The sequence below is a fragment of the Salvelinus sp. IW2-2015 genome, linkage group LG6.2 (genome assembly GCF_002910315.2).
Source record: "Salvelinus sp. IW2-2015 linkage group LG6.2, ASM291031v2, whole genome shotgun sequence".
Taxonomy (NCBI): Eukaryota; Metazoa; Chordata; class Actinopteri; order Salmoniformes; family Salmonidae; genus Salvelinus; species Salvelinus sp. IW2-2015.
Genome location: NC_036846.1, coordinates 15716073 through 15730058, shown reverse-complemented (window position 1 = coordinate 15730058; position 13986 = coordinate 15716073). Strand labels below are relative to the sequence as shown.

General features: G+C 42.7%; 1 protein-coding gene across 1 annotated transcript in view; it reads left to right on the top strand.

Annotated features, from left to right (window-relative positions):
* Positions 1-6978, top strand: part of diaph2 (diaphanous-related formin 2) — a 717635-nt gene extending 710657 nt beyond the window's left edge. Inside the window, 1 exon segment of the mRNA XM_023990279.2 lies at positions 5682-6978. Coding sequence (XP_023846047.1) covers positions 5682-5746 — 65 coding nt within the window. The 3' untranslated portion in view covers positions 5747-6978.
* The last annotated feature ends 7008 nt before the right edge of the window (positions 6979-13986 follow it).

Sequence of the window (13986 nt, the reverse complement as noted above, 5' to 3'; positions counted from 1 at the left end):
TAGACTGTTTAGTCATGTTGGCATCTTCACTTCGTATACCCTTTGCTTATAGACGCTGTCTCCCTGTGGCATGGATCATTGTGATACACCCCTTAGAGTGTGTGTGTGTGTGTTGTGTGATGTGTACGTCACTCTTTAACCATGCCCCTTGGTGCGCTGCTTTACCACTCGAGAAACAATGCCAGTCATTTGCATTTAATTAAGTTCTGTGAGAGCTAGACAAGTCCCCACTGTAACCAGGAATGCTGTTCTTCTTTTGTCAATTCCTCCTTTCTCCTTCTCTTGTGCTTCTGCGTCTTCACTAACTGAAAGATGTCGCCTCCGGGAGAAGCAGGTAAAGGAAGCCATCAAAACCAGAAGACAGAAATACCCTTGTAGTTGTCTGATGTGTGGTTGTCCTTGTATAGTGTGTGTGTTTATGGGTGTTGGGTAAGTGTGGCCACTGTTTGTGCAGTTGTTTCACTAGATTGATGTGGGGAAGAAAGATTGGGTTTTATACCTGACAATGCGAACTGGAAGGGTTTTACCTGACGATACGAACTGGAAGGGTTTTTACCTGACGATACGAACTGGAAGGGTTTATACCAGACAATCGAACTGGAAGGGTTTTATACCTGACGATGTGAACTGGAGGGTTTTATACCTGACGATACGAACTGGAAGGGTTTATACCAGACAATGCGAACTGGGAGGTTTATACCTGACGATGCGAACTGGGAGGGTTTTATACCAGACAATGTGAACTGGGAGGGTTTTATACCAGACGATGCGAACTGAAGGGTTTTATACCTGACGATGCGAACTGGAGGGTATACCAGACAATGTGAACTGGAAGGTTTTATACCAGACAATGCGAACTGGGAGGGTTTTATCCTGACGATGTGAACTGGAAGGGTTTTATACCTGACGATGTGAAACTGGAGGGTTTTTATACCTGACGATGCGAACTGGGAGGGTTTTATCCAGACGATGTGAACTGGAGGGTTTATACCAGACAATGCGAACTGGAAGGGTTTTATACCTGACGATGCGAACTGGGAGGGTTTTATACCAGACAATGTGAACTGGAAGGTTTTATACCAGACAATGCGAACTGGGAGGGTTTTATACCTGACGATGTGAACTGGAAGGTTTTATACCTGACGATGTGAACTGGAGGGTTTATACCAGACAATGCGAACTGGAAGGGTTTTATACCGGACGATGCGAACTGGAGGGGTTTTATACCTGAAAACGAACTGGAAGGGTTTTATACCTGACGATGCAAACTGGAAGGGTTTTATACCGGACGATAAGAACTGGAAAGGCTATTGAGAAGAAAATGGTTCCACTCTGTGATATCCTCCGAGGGGGGGTGGTTCCACTCTGAGGGATCCTCCAAGGGGAGATGGTTCCACTCTGAAGGTATCCTCCAAGGGGAGATGGTGGTTCCACTCTGAGGTATCCTCCAAGGGGAGATGGTTCCACTCTGAGGTATCCTCCAAGGGGAGATGGTTCCACTCTGAGGTATCCTCCAAGGGGAGATGCATTTGATTTTACTGCCCACTTTTTTTTCTTCCCTTCTCTCGCCAAGTAAAAGCTTCCCCATACCTTTAACAATAGGCTTGATGCAATTACCCATGTTATTTTAAAACTGTTGTGTGGTCTCCTGAATGAAAAGGCAATCTTTTCTGGTAATGGTTTGAATTTTTTCTTTTCATTTCTGCACTCAATGGCTTACAAGCAATGCACCAAATAATTTTAAGATGTTTGATTCTCTTGAAGATGTTTTGTGTCTCGTTATGACAACCTTTAGAACAGTCGTTGGCATTCAACTTGCGGTGATGGTTTGAACCATTTCCAATTGCCACCTTCTACATGCAGTGGCTGGTTATTCACTGCAATGAACAAGTTCAAGAAGATGTTCAAGTCTCTTCATGCTTGTGCATTTCCAATGTCAACCTTCCTCACACAATGGCCGGTTGTTTGCCGCACCGAACAAGTTCAAGAACATCTTCTAGTCTTTAGCACATAATGTATAACTTCAAATCTTCAAAGCAATTCCAAACCGAAGACGAAAATAATTTCCTGGAAGTGTTGAAGTGTTTGTTTTTTCTCGCTCCATCCTCCTCTTCATCTCTTGGCCATGCCCAGTCCCTCTCCCTGTTGTCTTTCATCTCTCCTCTCTCCTCCTCCTCTTCTCCCTCCCACGTCTGGTAATAGATACAGTCAATTCTGACCCCAGTATTAAAGGGAGGAGAACTGTATTCTCCAAGCACTGCTGTTCTGATGGGCTCAATGTTAAAGTGCTCGCCCCGAAATGAGGTCACCTTGATTGGAATTGCAAATGGCAAAGGCGAGAAATCGGACATGGAGGTTTTCGTGATTTTTTAAAAGTTCTTCCTTGGTCTCCCGTGTTATTCAATTTTTTTAACATTGGTGGTGGTTTGCGTGGAACATTTGGCGCCTGCGAAAGGAGTTTGAGCTTGCCCCTCAGGCACGTTGAAACCCTTGGAAGCGTTTTTGAAGATGGAATGGATGAAAGAGAGGGTGATTGAGGAATGTCGCTCAGATGTTCTCTGCAATACGGAGCATGCCAAGTTCAGAAGGTCACAGGCTGTAACTTTCACCAACTCAATGCAACAAGAAGCATATAGCACATCTTTCGCTTTCCATGCATATACAGTATATCTCTCTGGATTTCTCTGCCTCTTTCGCTCTCTCTCTATCTCTCTCTCGCTTGCTCTCTCTTTCTATCTCTAGGTTCCTAACTCTCTTTTTTTATATCTGCTTTGATTTCTCTCTCTTTCTCTCTCTTTTACTCTCTCCCTTTCTGTTACCCCCCCACAGCTCTCTCTCCTCCATCCTTCTCCCCCCCCCTCTCCTCCTGTGCACCATCTGCATGTTCTCCCTCCATCTGAGGCGTCTGTTGGGAATCCTGGTGGTGGAGACATATGCACACTGCCGCCGTCACAATCACTCTTAGCTCATTACCTGACGTGATGGATGGAGCCGGCGCCATTAAACAACGCCCAGCCCGGGACGCCTGGCACCCCACAGCTGGCACTGAGTAATGGGCACCACCATGGCAGCATGGCGGCGCCAGATTTGGAGACCGCCAGGGGAGGCTCGTGTGGGCGTAGCTAGCTACCTTGTTTCCTTGGATACCTCGCTTCCTGGCCATCCAGTGCCGCCCAACCCACCTGCCACCTTGCATAGCGGGGCCGGTGCCATGAGTAGCCATGGGCAGCCACAGTTGGCCTTCTGGAGGGAGGGGGTGTTTGTATAACTCTATTATGGAGAGGTGAGAGTGGGCCGACGCAGCCTACCCAAAGTGTTCTAACTGGTTGGCTCACAGGAGCAGCCGGAGTGAAACCTCTTACGGAAATATTGGAAGACTTAATAGAAATTAGCAACAACGCACCTCATCATGCCTGTCTGAAACTAACCAAAGGAAACCACTTCTCTCTCTCTCTCCGTCTCCCCTGCTCGCTCGCTCTCTCTCCGTCTCCCCTGCTCGCTCGCTCTCTCTTCGTCTCCCCTGCTCGCTCGCTCTCTCTCTCTCCCCTGCTCTATCGCTATCCCTCTCTCTCTCTCCCCTAGCTCACTCCCTCACTCTCTCCCCTGCTCACTCTCTCGCTCTCTCTCTGTCTCCCTGCTCGCTCGCTCGCTCTCTCCTCTCTCCCCTGCTCTATCGCTATCCCTCTCTCTCTCCCGCTCACTCACTCTCTCTTGCTCGCTCTGTGTCCGCTGCTCACTCGCTCTCTATCTCTCTCCTGCTAACTCACTCTCTATCTCTCTCTCCTGCTAACTCACTCTCTATCTCTCTCTCCTGCTCACTCGCCACTCTCTCTTCCTCTCCCCTACTTACTCTCTCCCTATCCCCTTCTCACTCTCTCGCTCTCTCTCCCTCTCCCCTGCCTCTCTCGCTCTCTCTCTCTCTCTCTCTCCTCTTCTCTCTCCTCTCTCTCTCTCTCTCTCTCTCTCCTCTCCTCTCTCTCTCTCTCTCTCTCTCTCTCCTCTCTCTCTCCCCTCCTCTCTCGCTCTCCCCAGCTCACTCGCTCCCTCCCTCTGCTCACTTGCACTCTCTCTCTCTCTCTCTCTCTCTCTCAATTCAATTGCAATTCAACTTAAGGGCTTTATTGGCATGGAAAACATATGTTTACATTGCCAAAGCAAGTGAAATAGATAATAAACAAAAGTGAAATAAACAATAAAATTAAATAAAAAAATCTCTCTCCCTCTCCCATGCTCACTCGCACTCTCTCGATCTCTCGCTCTCTCTCTCTCTCCCCTGCTCACTCACTCTCTCTCGCTCTCTCTCTCCCCTACTCACTCTCTCTCCCTCCCTCTCTCTCTCTCTCTCTCTCCCCTGCTCACTCCTTCTCTCTCAATTTATTTCAAAGGGCTTTATTGGCATTAGAAACATATGTTTACATTGCCAAAGCAAGTGAAGCAAGATAAGTGAAACAATATAAAATGAACAGTAAACGTAACACTCACATAAGTTCCAATGGAATAGAGACATTTCAATTTTTTTATTATGTCTATATACAGTGTTGTAACGATGTGCAAATAGTTAAAGTACAAATGCAAAATAAATAAACATGAATATGGGTTGTATTTACAATGGTGTTTGTTCTTCACTGGTTGCCCTTTTCTTGTGACAACAGGTCACAAATAATGCTGCTGTGATTGCACACTGTGGTATTTCACCCAATAGATATGGGAGTTTATCAAAATTGGATTTGTTTTTGAATTCTTTGTGCCTCTGTGTAATCTGAGGGAAATATGTGTGTCTAATATGGTCATACATTTGGCAGGAGGTTAGGAAGTGCAGCACAGTTTCCACCTCATTTTGTGGCTAGTGTGCACATAGCCTGTCTTCTCTTGAGAGCCAGGTCTGCCTACGGCGGCCTCTCTCAATAGCAAGGCTATGCTCAGTCTGTACATATTCAAAACTTTCCTTAATTTTGGGTCAGTCACAGTGGTCAGGTATTCTGCCACTGTGTACTCTCAGTTTAGGGTGAAACAGCATTCTAGTTTGCTCAGTTTTTTTGTTAATTCTTTCCAATGTGTCAAGTAATTATCTTTTTGTTATCTCATGATTTGGTTGGGTCTTATTGTGTTGCTGTCCTGGGCCTCTGTGGGGTCTGTTTATTCTACAGAGCCCCGGGGCCAGCTTGCTTAGGGGACTCTTCTCCAGGTTCCTCTCACTGTAGGGGATTGCTTTGTTATGGAAGGATTGGGAATTGCTTCCTTATAGGTGGTTGTAGAATTGAACAGCTCGTTTCTGGATTTTGATAATTAGCGGCTATCTGCCTAATTATGGTAATTCTGATCTCTTCATCTCCCCTGCTCACTCGCACTCTCACTCTCTCTCTCTCTCTCCCCTGCTCACTCGCTCTCTCTGTATGTTGTGTGCTGTGTTTGTGCTCTTCCTTGGCAGTTACTATGACACTAGACGCAAGCACCGCCACTCCAGGCCCCTCTTGTCTCTTCCCCTCCACCGTGCTGCTCTCTTCTTAATCAGCTTGGGTCTGTTATTGATGTTTCTCTCCCTCCTCCTCTCCTACCCCTCACACCCTCTTTGTGTTACTATGACTCTAACAACACTTTCCTGTTCTCTTTTTTTCCCTCTCTCGCTCTCTCTCTCTCATCTCGATCTCGCTCTTTCTTATTTTCTGTCTCTCTCTCTTCAGACACCCGCCGCGCGGTCCTGGAAAGGTCTCGGTCGCGCCACAATGGAAACCCCCAGGCTCGATGATGGCCCGCGCCTACCAGAAGACGTTAGACAAGTGCCAAAGAGGCCTGCGAGGAGAATCTGAGGACGTCTAGTAGGAGGGATGGACCCCAGCTGCGTGGCACGCACATACACACACACCACACACCACACACACACACACACTCTGCCAGGTCTTGAAGAAAACAAAAGGCCCATTATGAGCCTAAGAGTAACTGGGAAAACAAGAACAGGACATCATCACACAGGATATTCAATAGACATACTGTTGGTCTGACTGCCTTACATATTTATTATCTACTTTGTCATGGCTTTGCCTGTACGTGACTGTCTAAATCTTTGGTTGTTTTTTTKGGGTGGGGGGGTACTTGTTTGCTCAAATTGTCATATAGGCTCACAGAACTTCACATTAACTGTCAGACAACCCACCAACCCTCCTAAAAACTGCCACACCTGTCCTTTCAACTCTGGTCATGTACTTCCGATTGGATGCAGTTTTGCTTGAATTCTGAAACGTGAGTAGGGATGTAACTAGAGAACAGACATCTCTCCAGTGAGGACTGACCTCTAGTGTACCCTGACTAACCACATCTAACAAAGCTTTCTTTCTCTATTCTGCTTTTATTCAACACATCCAGCAATTAACTGTGGCCACAGGTGTGAACCCCTTTATTTGTGAAAGAGTATTTTCCCCAAAATTAATCAGATAATATTATGCATAATATGTCTCACAACAAGGATACAGAACTGTAAATATGCATAAGTGATCTTTAGAGTATATGACTGTATTCTCCATATGTTGTGGTAGAGAAAGCATCGTATTCATTGTTTTTGTTTTTCTCCCTGAGATGTCAAACGCCTTAGGGTACTAAACATGTTTTTAGATAGTTTTGCAAATGTATTCAAAATGAAATACAGATATCTAATTTACATAAGTATTCACACCCCTGAGTCAATACATGTTACACCTTTGGCATCGATTACAACTGAGTCTTTCTGGGTAAGTCTCTAAGAGCTTTGCACACCTGGATTGTACAATATTTGCACATCATTCTCAAAACAATTATTTAAGCTCTGTCATGTTGGTTGTTGATCATTGCTAGACAGCCATTTTCAAGTCTTGCCATACATTTTCAAGCTGATTTAAGTCAAAACTGTAACTAGGCCACTCAGAGCACAGATAACTCATGTGTAGAGGTTTGGATAGATTTGAGCCATGTTATCAATTTAAATAAAAAAATACAATAATCAGTGCAGTTGACGAGTTGAATCAGGTGTGCTTGTCCAGGGTTACAATAAAATGTGTACTGTTGGGGGTACTGGAGGACCAGGGTTGGGAAACACTGCCTTAGTCCTTGCCAAGCATACCCATAACATGATGCAGCCACCACCATGSTTGAAAATATGAAGAGTGATACATAGTGATGTGATGTGTTGGATTTGCTCCAAACATAATGCTTTCTATTCAGGACATAAAGTTAATTTCTTTGCCATATGTTTTGCAGTTTTAATTTAGTGCCTTATTGCAAACAGGATGCATGTTTTGGAATATTTTTATTCTGTACAGGCTTTCTTCTTTTCACTCTGTCATTTAGGTTATTTTTGTGGAGTAACTACAGTGTTGTTGATCCATCCTCAGTTTTCTCCTATCACAGCTATTAAACTCTGGAATAGTTTTAAAGTCACCATTGGCCTCATGGTGAAATCCCTCAGCGATTTCCTTCCTCTCCGGCAACTGAGTTAGGAACTGAGTTTTTTTACCCATCTACCAATAGGTGCCCTTCTTTGCGAGGCATTGGAAGACATCCCGTCTTTGAATCTGTGTTTGAAATTCACTGCTCGTCTGAGGGACCTTACAGATAATTGTATGTGTGAGGAACAGAGATAAGGTAGTTATTCAAAAATCATGTTAAACACTATTATTGCACACAAAGTGAGTCAATGCAACTATGTGACTTGTTAAGCACATTTTTACTCCTGAACTTATTTAGGCTTTTCATTACAAAGGGGTTGAATACTTATTGACTCAAGACATTTCAGCTTTACATTTTTTATGAATTTGTAAACATTTCTAAAAACATAATTCCACTTTGACATTATGGGGTATTGTGTGTAGGCAAGTTACAGAAAATCTCAATGTAGTCCATTTTAAATTCCGGCTGTAACACAACAAAATGTGGAAAAAGTCAAGAGGTGTGAATACTTTCTGAAGGCACTGTACAGTATGCCTCAGCAAAAGGCTGGTTTCCACTAGATAGCACAAGCACAAAGTCCAAATTGGCTATTGTAAAAATACATGGGAAAAGAATATGCTTCTTGGTCTTAATTTAAGGTTAAGGTTAGGTTTATGCTTAAGGTTAGCAGTGTGGTTAAAGGTAGGATTAAGGTATAAAATCACTTTTTAAGATGAGAAATTGTAGAAATAGGTGGGGTTTATTATTTTGTGGCTGTGGTAACCAGTGACAACCGCTTTCATTGAGCAGTAGACTACACGAGCCAGTCGAGCTCCTGAATAGCTAACTAGCTTTAGCATGCTAAAACATTAGCCTGTCTTCTCCAGTTAAGCTTCTAAATGTCTTAGTGGTTTTAGCATGCTAAGCCTTTAGCTTGTCAAAGAGGGAAAGACGTGCATGGGTTCTCAGGAGGGGGGCTAACATTCTATTGAAATTGTGAAACCCTTTCAAATCGTCTTTATTGTGTTCATATTTCTTTCCCATGTTTTTTGTGGCTATGTTATGAAAGGCCTTGTTTCTTGATGTCAGTGCTAAGAGCTTTCCCGTTACTAGCAGTTTCCTAATCGCAGCATAACCTGCCCAGACTTCACACTCATTTGACAAGATGTCATACGAAACAAAATGGCCATATGAAAGGGGGAAAAATAGAATGCATAAAGGCTAGTTTGAGCATTCAGTCGACCGCAAGGAAAATAAAGCTCTGAGCAATGTGCTCACATTAGGAGCCATTTGAGATTTTCCCCCCCTCTTTTCCTTATTTTTTTTGTTGCATGGATTAATTCCCATATTCACAGAGAGTGCCTAGAGCATGCTTGTCCCTTCCATGTCTGAGCAGTAAGCAGATGCGAGAGAAATGGTCGCTTTCCCCCACAAGGAAACCGTACCCAGTGGAATACATTGAGGGTCTATGCTGACAACATGGTGGCTGTCTTAGTAAGGGAAGCCTCCACACACCCTCCCTTGACCTACTGCTTATGGCGTGAGTAAATGCTCGCCATAACGTGATGTCTCAATTATACCATATCACTGCTGGCAAAACTGTGTGCAGAAAATCATGCCTTTCCCAGTGATCGGAACAGAAGCTTGGGAGGAAAGCGGTGGCTGTGCTTGACTTATGACTGAATAGATGAAGATTTGCTGTTTAAACAGTCTCCCAACGAGGTGATGAGTCGGTTTGTTGCAACCCTCGTCTTAGAAGCCTCACAGGTCCAAGTTTCATCAATTCAGTCTATTCATACGGTGCAATGTGCATGAGAGTTGCCTGGGAGAAGTGTGCATATTCATGAAATGTGATGAGTCCTATTCAGTTAATATGTAAGATTGGGGTGGTAAGTTACACAGAGGCTGCTTCCCAAAAGGCACACTGTTCCCTACATGGTGTACTACTTTTGACTGGAGCCCTATGGGCCCTAGTCAAAAGTAGTGCACCACATTGGAATAGGGAATAGGATACCATTTGGGATGCAGACAGAGAAACAGAAAGGGTACCGTGTTCATGAAGGAGTGTATTTGCCATAGCTTTGGCTTCATATACACTAGAGAGCCCCACTGTGGAAAATCCAGCACTGCCAAAGGCACTGATTTGCTTTTTCTAATAAAAAATCTCCATTTGTATTCTGTTTTACCAGTACACAGTAAGCAACACACTGTTTTCTTAACACTCGATGTGTTGTGAGCCCACACCCAAGGTGTTTCATTTGTAACCCCAATTCCATAAGTTACGTGTGAGTCTGCGTTAAGTACAATGCTTCTGTTTTTGTTTTTTACATGCCACGTTTGTATTCAAAACATGAAAAACTGTTACAGAATGGTGACTAAATACTCAGTTGTGTGGTATTGTTTTTGTATTTATCAAAAGAAAAAATATACTGAAATATAACAAAACCATTGGAATAGAAACACTGAGTTTTCGGCATTAAAAAAATAAAGAAGTTTATTAATTATGAATATTATTTATAACCTTCCACACATGAGGCCACTAGGTAATTTGACTGCAGGAAGTCCAAAAATGGAAAATTGTGATAACACATACTAGAACGTCATTTTATGCATTTTGGAAATGAATATATCATAGTTTGACTGTATTTGATTTGAAATTGAAGATGGATATCTCATTCTTGATTTACTGGTACAATGAAATCAGAGACTAAAGCTACTTTCCTCTTTTGTGATTATTATATTTTCCCCTGTAGCCTGGTCCCAGATCTGTTAGTGCTGAATAGCCAACTCTCAGCTAAGCAGCACAAACAGATCTGGGACCAAGCTATTTCCCTTGTGCTGTAGGTTGATAAATGTGTGCTGTGTATGCATAGAGAGTAGCAGCAGTGTTGCAGGTGGCAACAGTAACCTGTAAAGGGACTGAACCACCAGTGGTATTAAAGGATCCAAACCATCTCCCTCTGACTGGGCCAAACCATCTCCCTCTGACTGGGCCAAACCATCTCATGCTCTGCCTGTGTTTTTGGTATTCTTACTTGAGATCTGCACTACGGTTTTCATATTAAGTACATGCTAATACGTCTCTTATTGACATGAAAGTTCAATTATTGTTATGAAAGTCTGAGTTGCGCAAGTCATTGAGGAGACAGGGGCTTGTGAAACTATTAGGTGCCATTAATTTGGTGTCAATTGATTACTAGCTCAATCAGGAAGAGAGCCGAATGTTTGGATCAACGTTCACACTCATTGATGGTGCACTTTAACTTTCTATTATTCTGCTAAGCTACAGAAATGGTTTGATTTGATTTGAATTTCATGAGTGCTGCCTTGCCACAGAAAACGAGTGAATTACTTCCAAATAGTTCAATGCTGCCACATAAATAAATGTAAAAATCAATTTTGTTAGTCCTTTATATTGTAATTTGTAAAATTATGACATGATGAATAAAGAAAATATAAAGTAACGATGTTGACATGATGTATGATACCGTGGCCCTGCCTACCCTCGACTTTCACATTGACTAGGCTTTTATTGGCTTAAAAAAATATATATATTTGTAGCATCTTTACGTTTATTTTTATCCATAAGGAAGAAACATTTTAATGGTTATGCACACTGTTCCTGACTAAAGTATGTAATGGAATATCACACAAAATAATAACCACTTTGTTATATAAACTGATTTCTGAAAGAAGTGTCATCTTTATCATTGACTTGTGCCTATTTTATTAGTATAAGTACAAACTGTGATTTTTACCAACCCCTGTTTAAATGTCTATTTCCTGATCTAATCACAGAGTATCACCTGTAATTTTGGTAACACTTAACCAAGTGTTATTTTTACCAAGTGTTAATTTAAATTGGGTAACCCTTTATGAGACTGGTATAATGATTTATTATAAGACTGTTAATTTTCCTCTGACTTAAAGTAACTGTCCATTGAAAATCTCTTTCAAAAGTTCATATTCTCTTCACTCATACCCAAAAAATATTGTTTACCCATCATATACACGTATTTGTGGCCAATGCATAAATTGGAGAAAAAAACACTTTAAAAAAACACCTCAAACTTGAATCTCAGACAGTTTCAAAAATACTTGCTGTTTCCTCATAGATGATGATGTCATTGCCTGAGGAGGATGAGCTGGCCAATCTGCGGTTTATTCACATTCATATTTTTAATGACCGGTATGCGCCCACACCATTCTGTTGTTGGATTACACCCACACCATCGCAACACAGAAAAGCTTTTTAACATGCTTAATTACCCTTTTTTGGAAGGAAAGCTATTTCACTAACATTGTAATTAATTATAGGTCATATTTCATAGAAATCTGGAAACACTGGGAAGTTACTTTAAAATGTTTTTGTTGTGAGAATCATTCTGAGATTAGACGTTATAAAGGGGTTAAAACAAGTCTTACTTTGCATTTTATAACGGCTTCAATAATGCATTATAGCCTTCAGCTATAGCCTTGCTATGGTAGAGCAGATGATACCTGAATCTGATGATGACAAGTCTTGCAATGCATTATAGCTTCATCATAATGCATTATACCTACACGCTGTAAGTAAAGTACAGCTTTCCTCACTTTCTTCCATAGCGGTCTCCCTTCCATGACAGAGCAGATGATACCTGTACCTGGCTGATTTATGGACAGGGACTGCTGAGTGCCAGCGGTGTTAGTGCATGATAAATGAGACTGCCTAGAAAGGCAACATATTTGTAGCTTCACACCCCAGACCTTCATCTTGCACTGTGTCAAAGGCAAGAAGACAACACTGTCACGTCTAACTGTAGCTTAGGGAAATGACCATCAACCCATGAAGTTGGCACAGGAATAAGGAAAATATTTATCTTCAGACATTGAAAAATGCCATGATTTCCTTGCATTGAAGTAAGTTGGAGTTTTTTGTTGTTGCGGGTTGTCAATATTGCTGCTGCTATTTGCCTCAGAAGTACACACGGCATTGTTAGCCTACTTATTTTGTGGTGAGGATTTTGAAGAGTGGATATTTTACTTGTAAGAAAAGGTCATGTTATATTTCTGTTTTTAAGTAACATTTTGTTGTACTTTGACAAAACACACGGAAGGTCTTTAAACTAGGTACAGAAGGATAGGGTGTGTGGGTGTGTGTGTATGTGATCCTCATCTCCTCCCATGTCTCTGGGTTCATGTCTCTCTCTGTCCCTGGAGTGTCTCTTAAATGGATGGGGGGAGAGCTGCTCCTGTCCCAGCCTCTTAATGTTACTCCCCATTCCCCTCCTCCCCCCTTCTACCCATGACACTCCAATGGCGTGTTCACTCCCTGCGCACAGACGTGACATCATCATATGAGGGGCTGACATCAAAACACACACACACACACACTCAGAGGCTCAACACACACACACACCACACAACACACACACACACACACACACACACACACACACACACACACACACACACACACACACACACACACACACACCACACACACACACTCACTCACTCACCTCACTCACATCACTCACCTCCACTCACTCAGAGGCTCAAACACACACACACACTCACACTCAGAGGCTCAAACACACACACACACACACACACACTCACTCAGAGGCTCAAACACACACACACACTCACACTCACTCAGAGGCTCAAACACACTGAAACGCGCACTACGTTCTTCATTCTTCTCAAAGCCCTCAGTGATCATTTTCATTTCCATCTCAATCTGCTGGAGGAGCATGGAGACAGATGGAGGCTTAGCTCCAGACAAGCTGTGATCTCCAGTTAGAGATGTACGGTGGCGGAACACAAACCTAATTATGTTGATTGTTGATTCTTGGAGGTTAATTTGTAGTCGTCTCGAACTATAAGCCCCACACCAGACCAGACCACATTCTTAGAATGTAGTACACTGTTTTTTTTTTATATGGTATGAGTGTGAGGAACTTTACTCAGTTAGCAAGGAACTTTGTTTTTACACACCAGCTACCTACTGCTACTAGCTTTGGTGCAGACCCTGACCCTGCCCTCACTCTACCCTCATTCTGCTGTTCTTTATTATTTAAAATCAAATCAAATCAAATTGTATTTGTCACATAAGCCAAATACAGCAGGTGTAGACCTTACAGTAAAATGCTTACTTACAAGCCATTAACCATCAATGCAGTTTTAAGAAAATACCCCACAAAAAAGTAAGAGATAAGAACAATAAATAATTGAAGAGCACCTGTAAATAACAATAGCGGGGCTATATATCATGGGTACCGGTGTCGAGGTAATTGAGGTAATATGTACATGTAGGTAGAGTTACATGTACATAGAGTTACTAAAGTGACTATGCATAGATAATAACAGAGTAGCAGCAGCGTAGAAGAGGGGTGGATGCAAATAGTCCGGGTAGCCATTTGATTAGCTGTTCAGGAGTCTCATGACTTGGGGGTAGAAGTTGTTTAGAAGCCTCTTGGACCTAGACTTGGCGCTCCGGTACCACTTGCCGTGCGGTAGAAGAGGGAACAGTCTATGACTAGAGTGGCTGGAGTCTTTGACAATTTTTTGGGCCTTCCTCTGACAGCGCCTGGTATGGCGGTCCTGGAT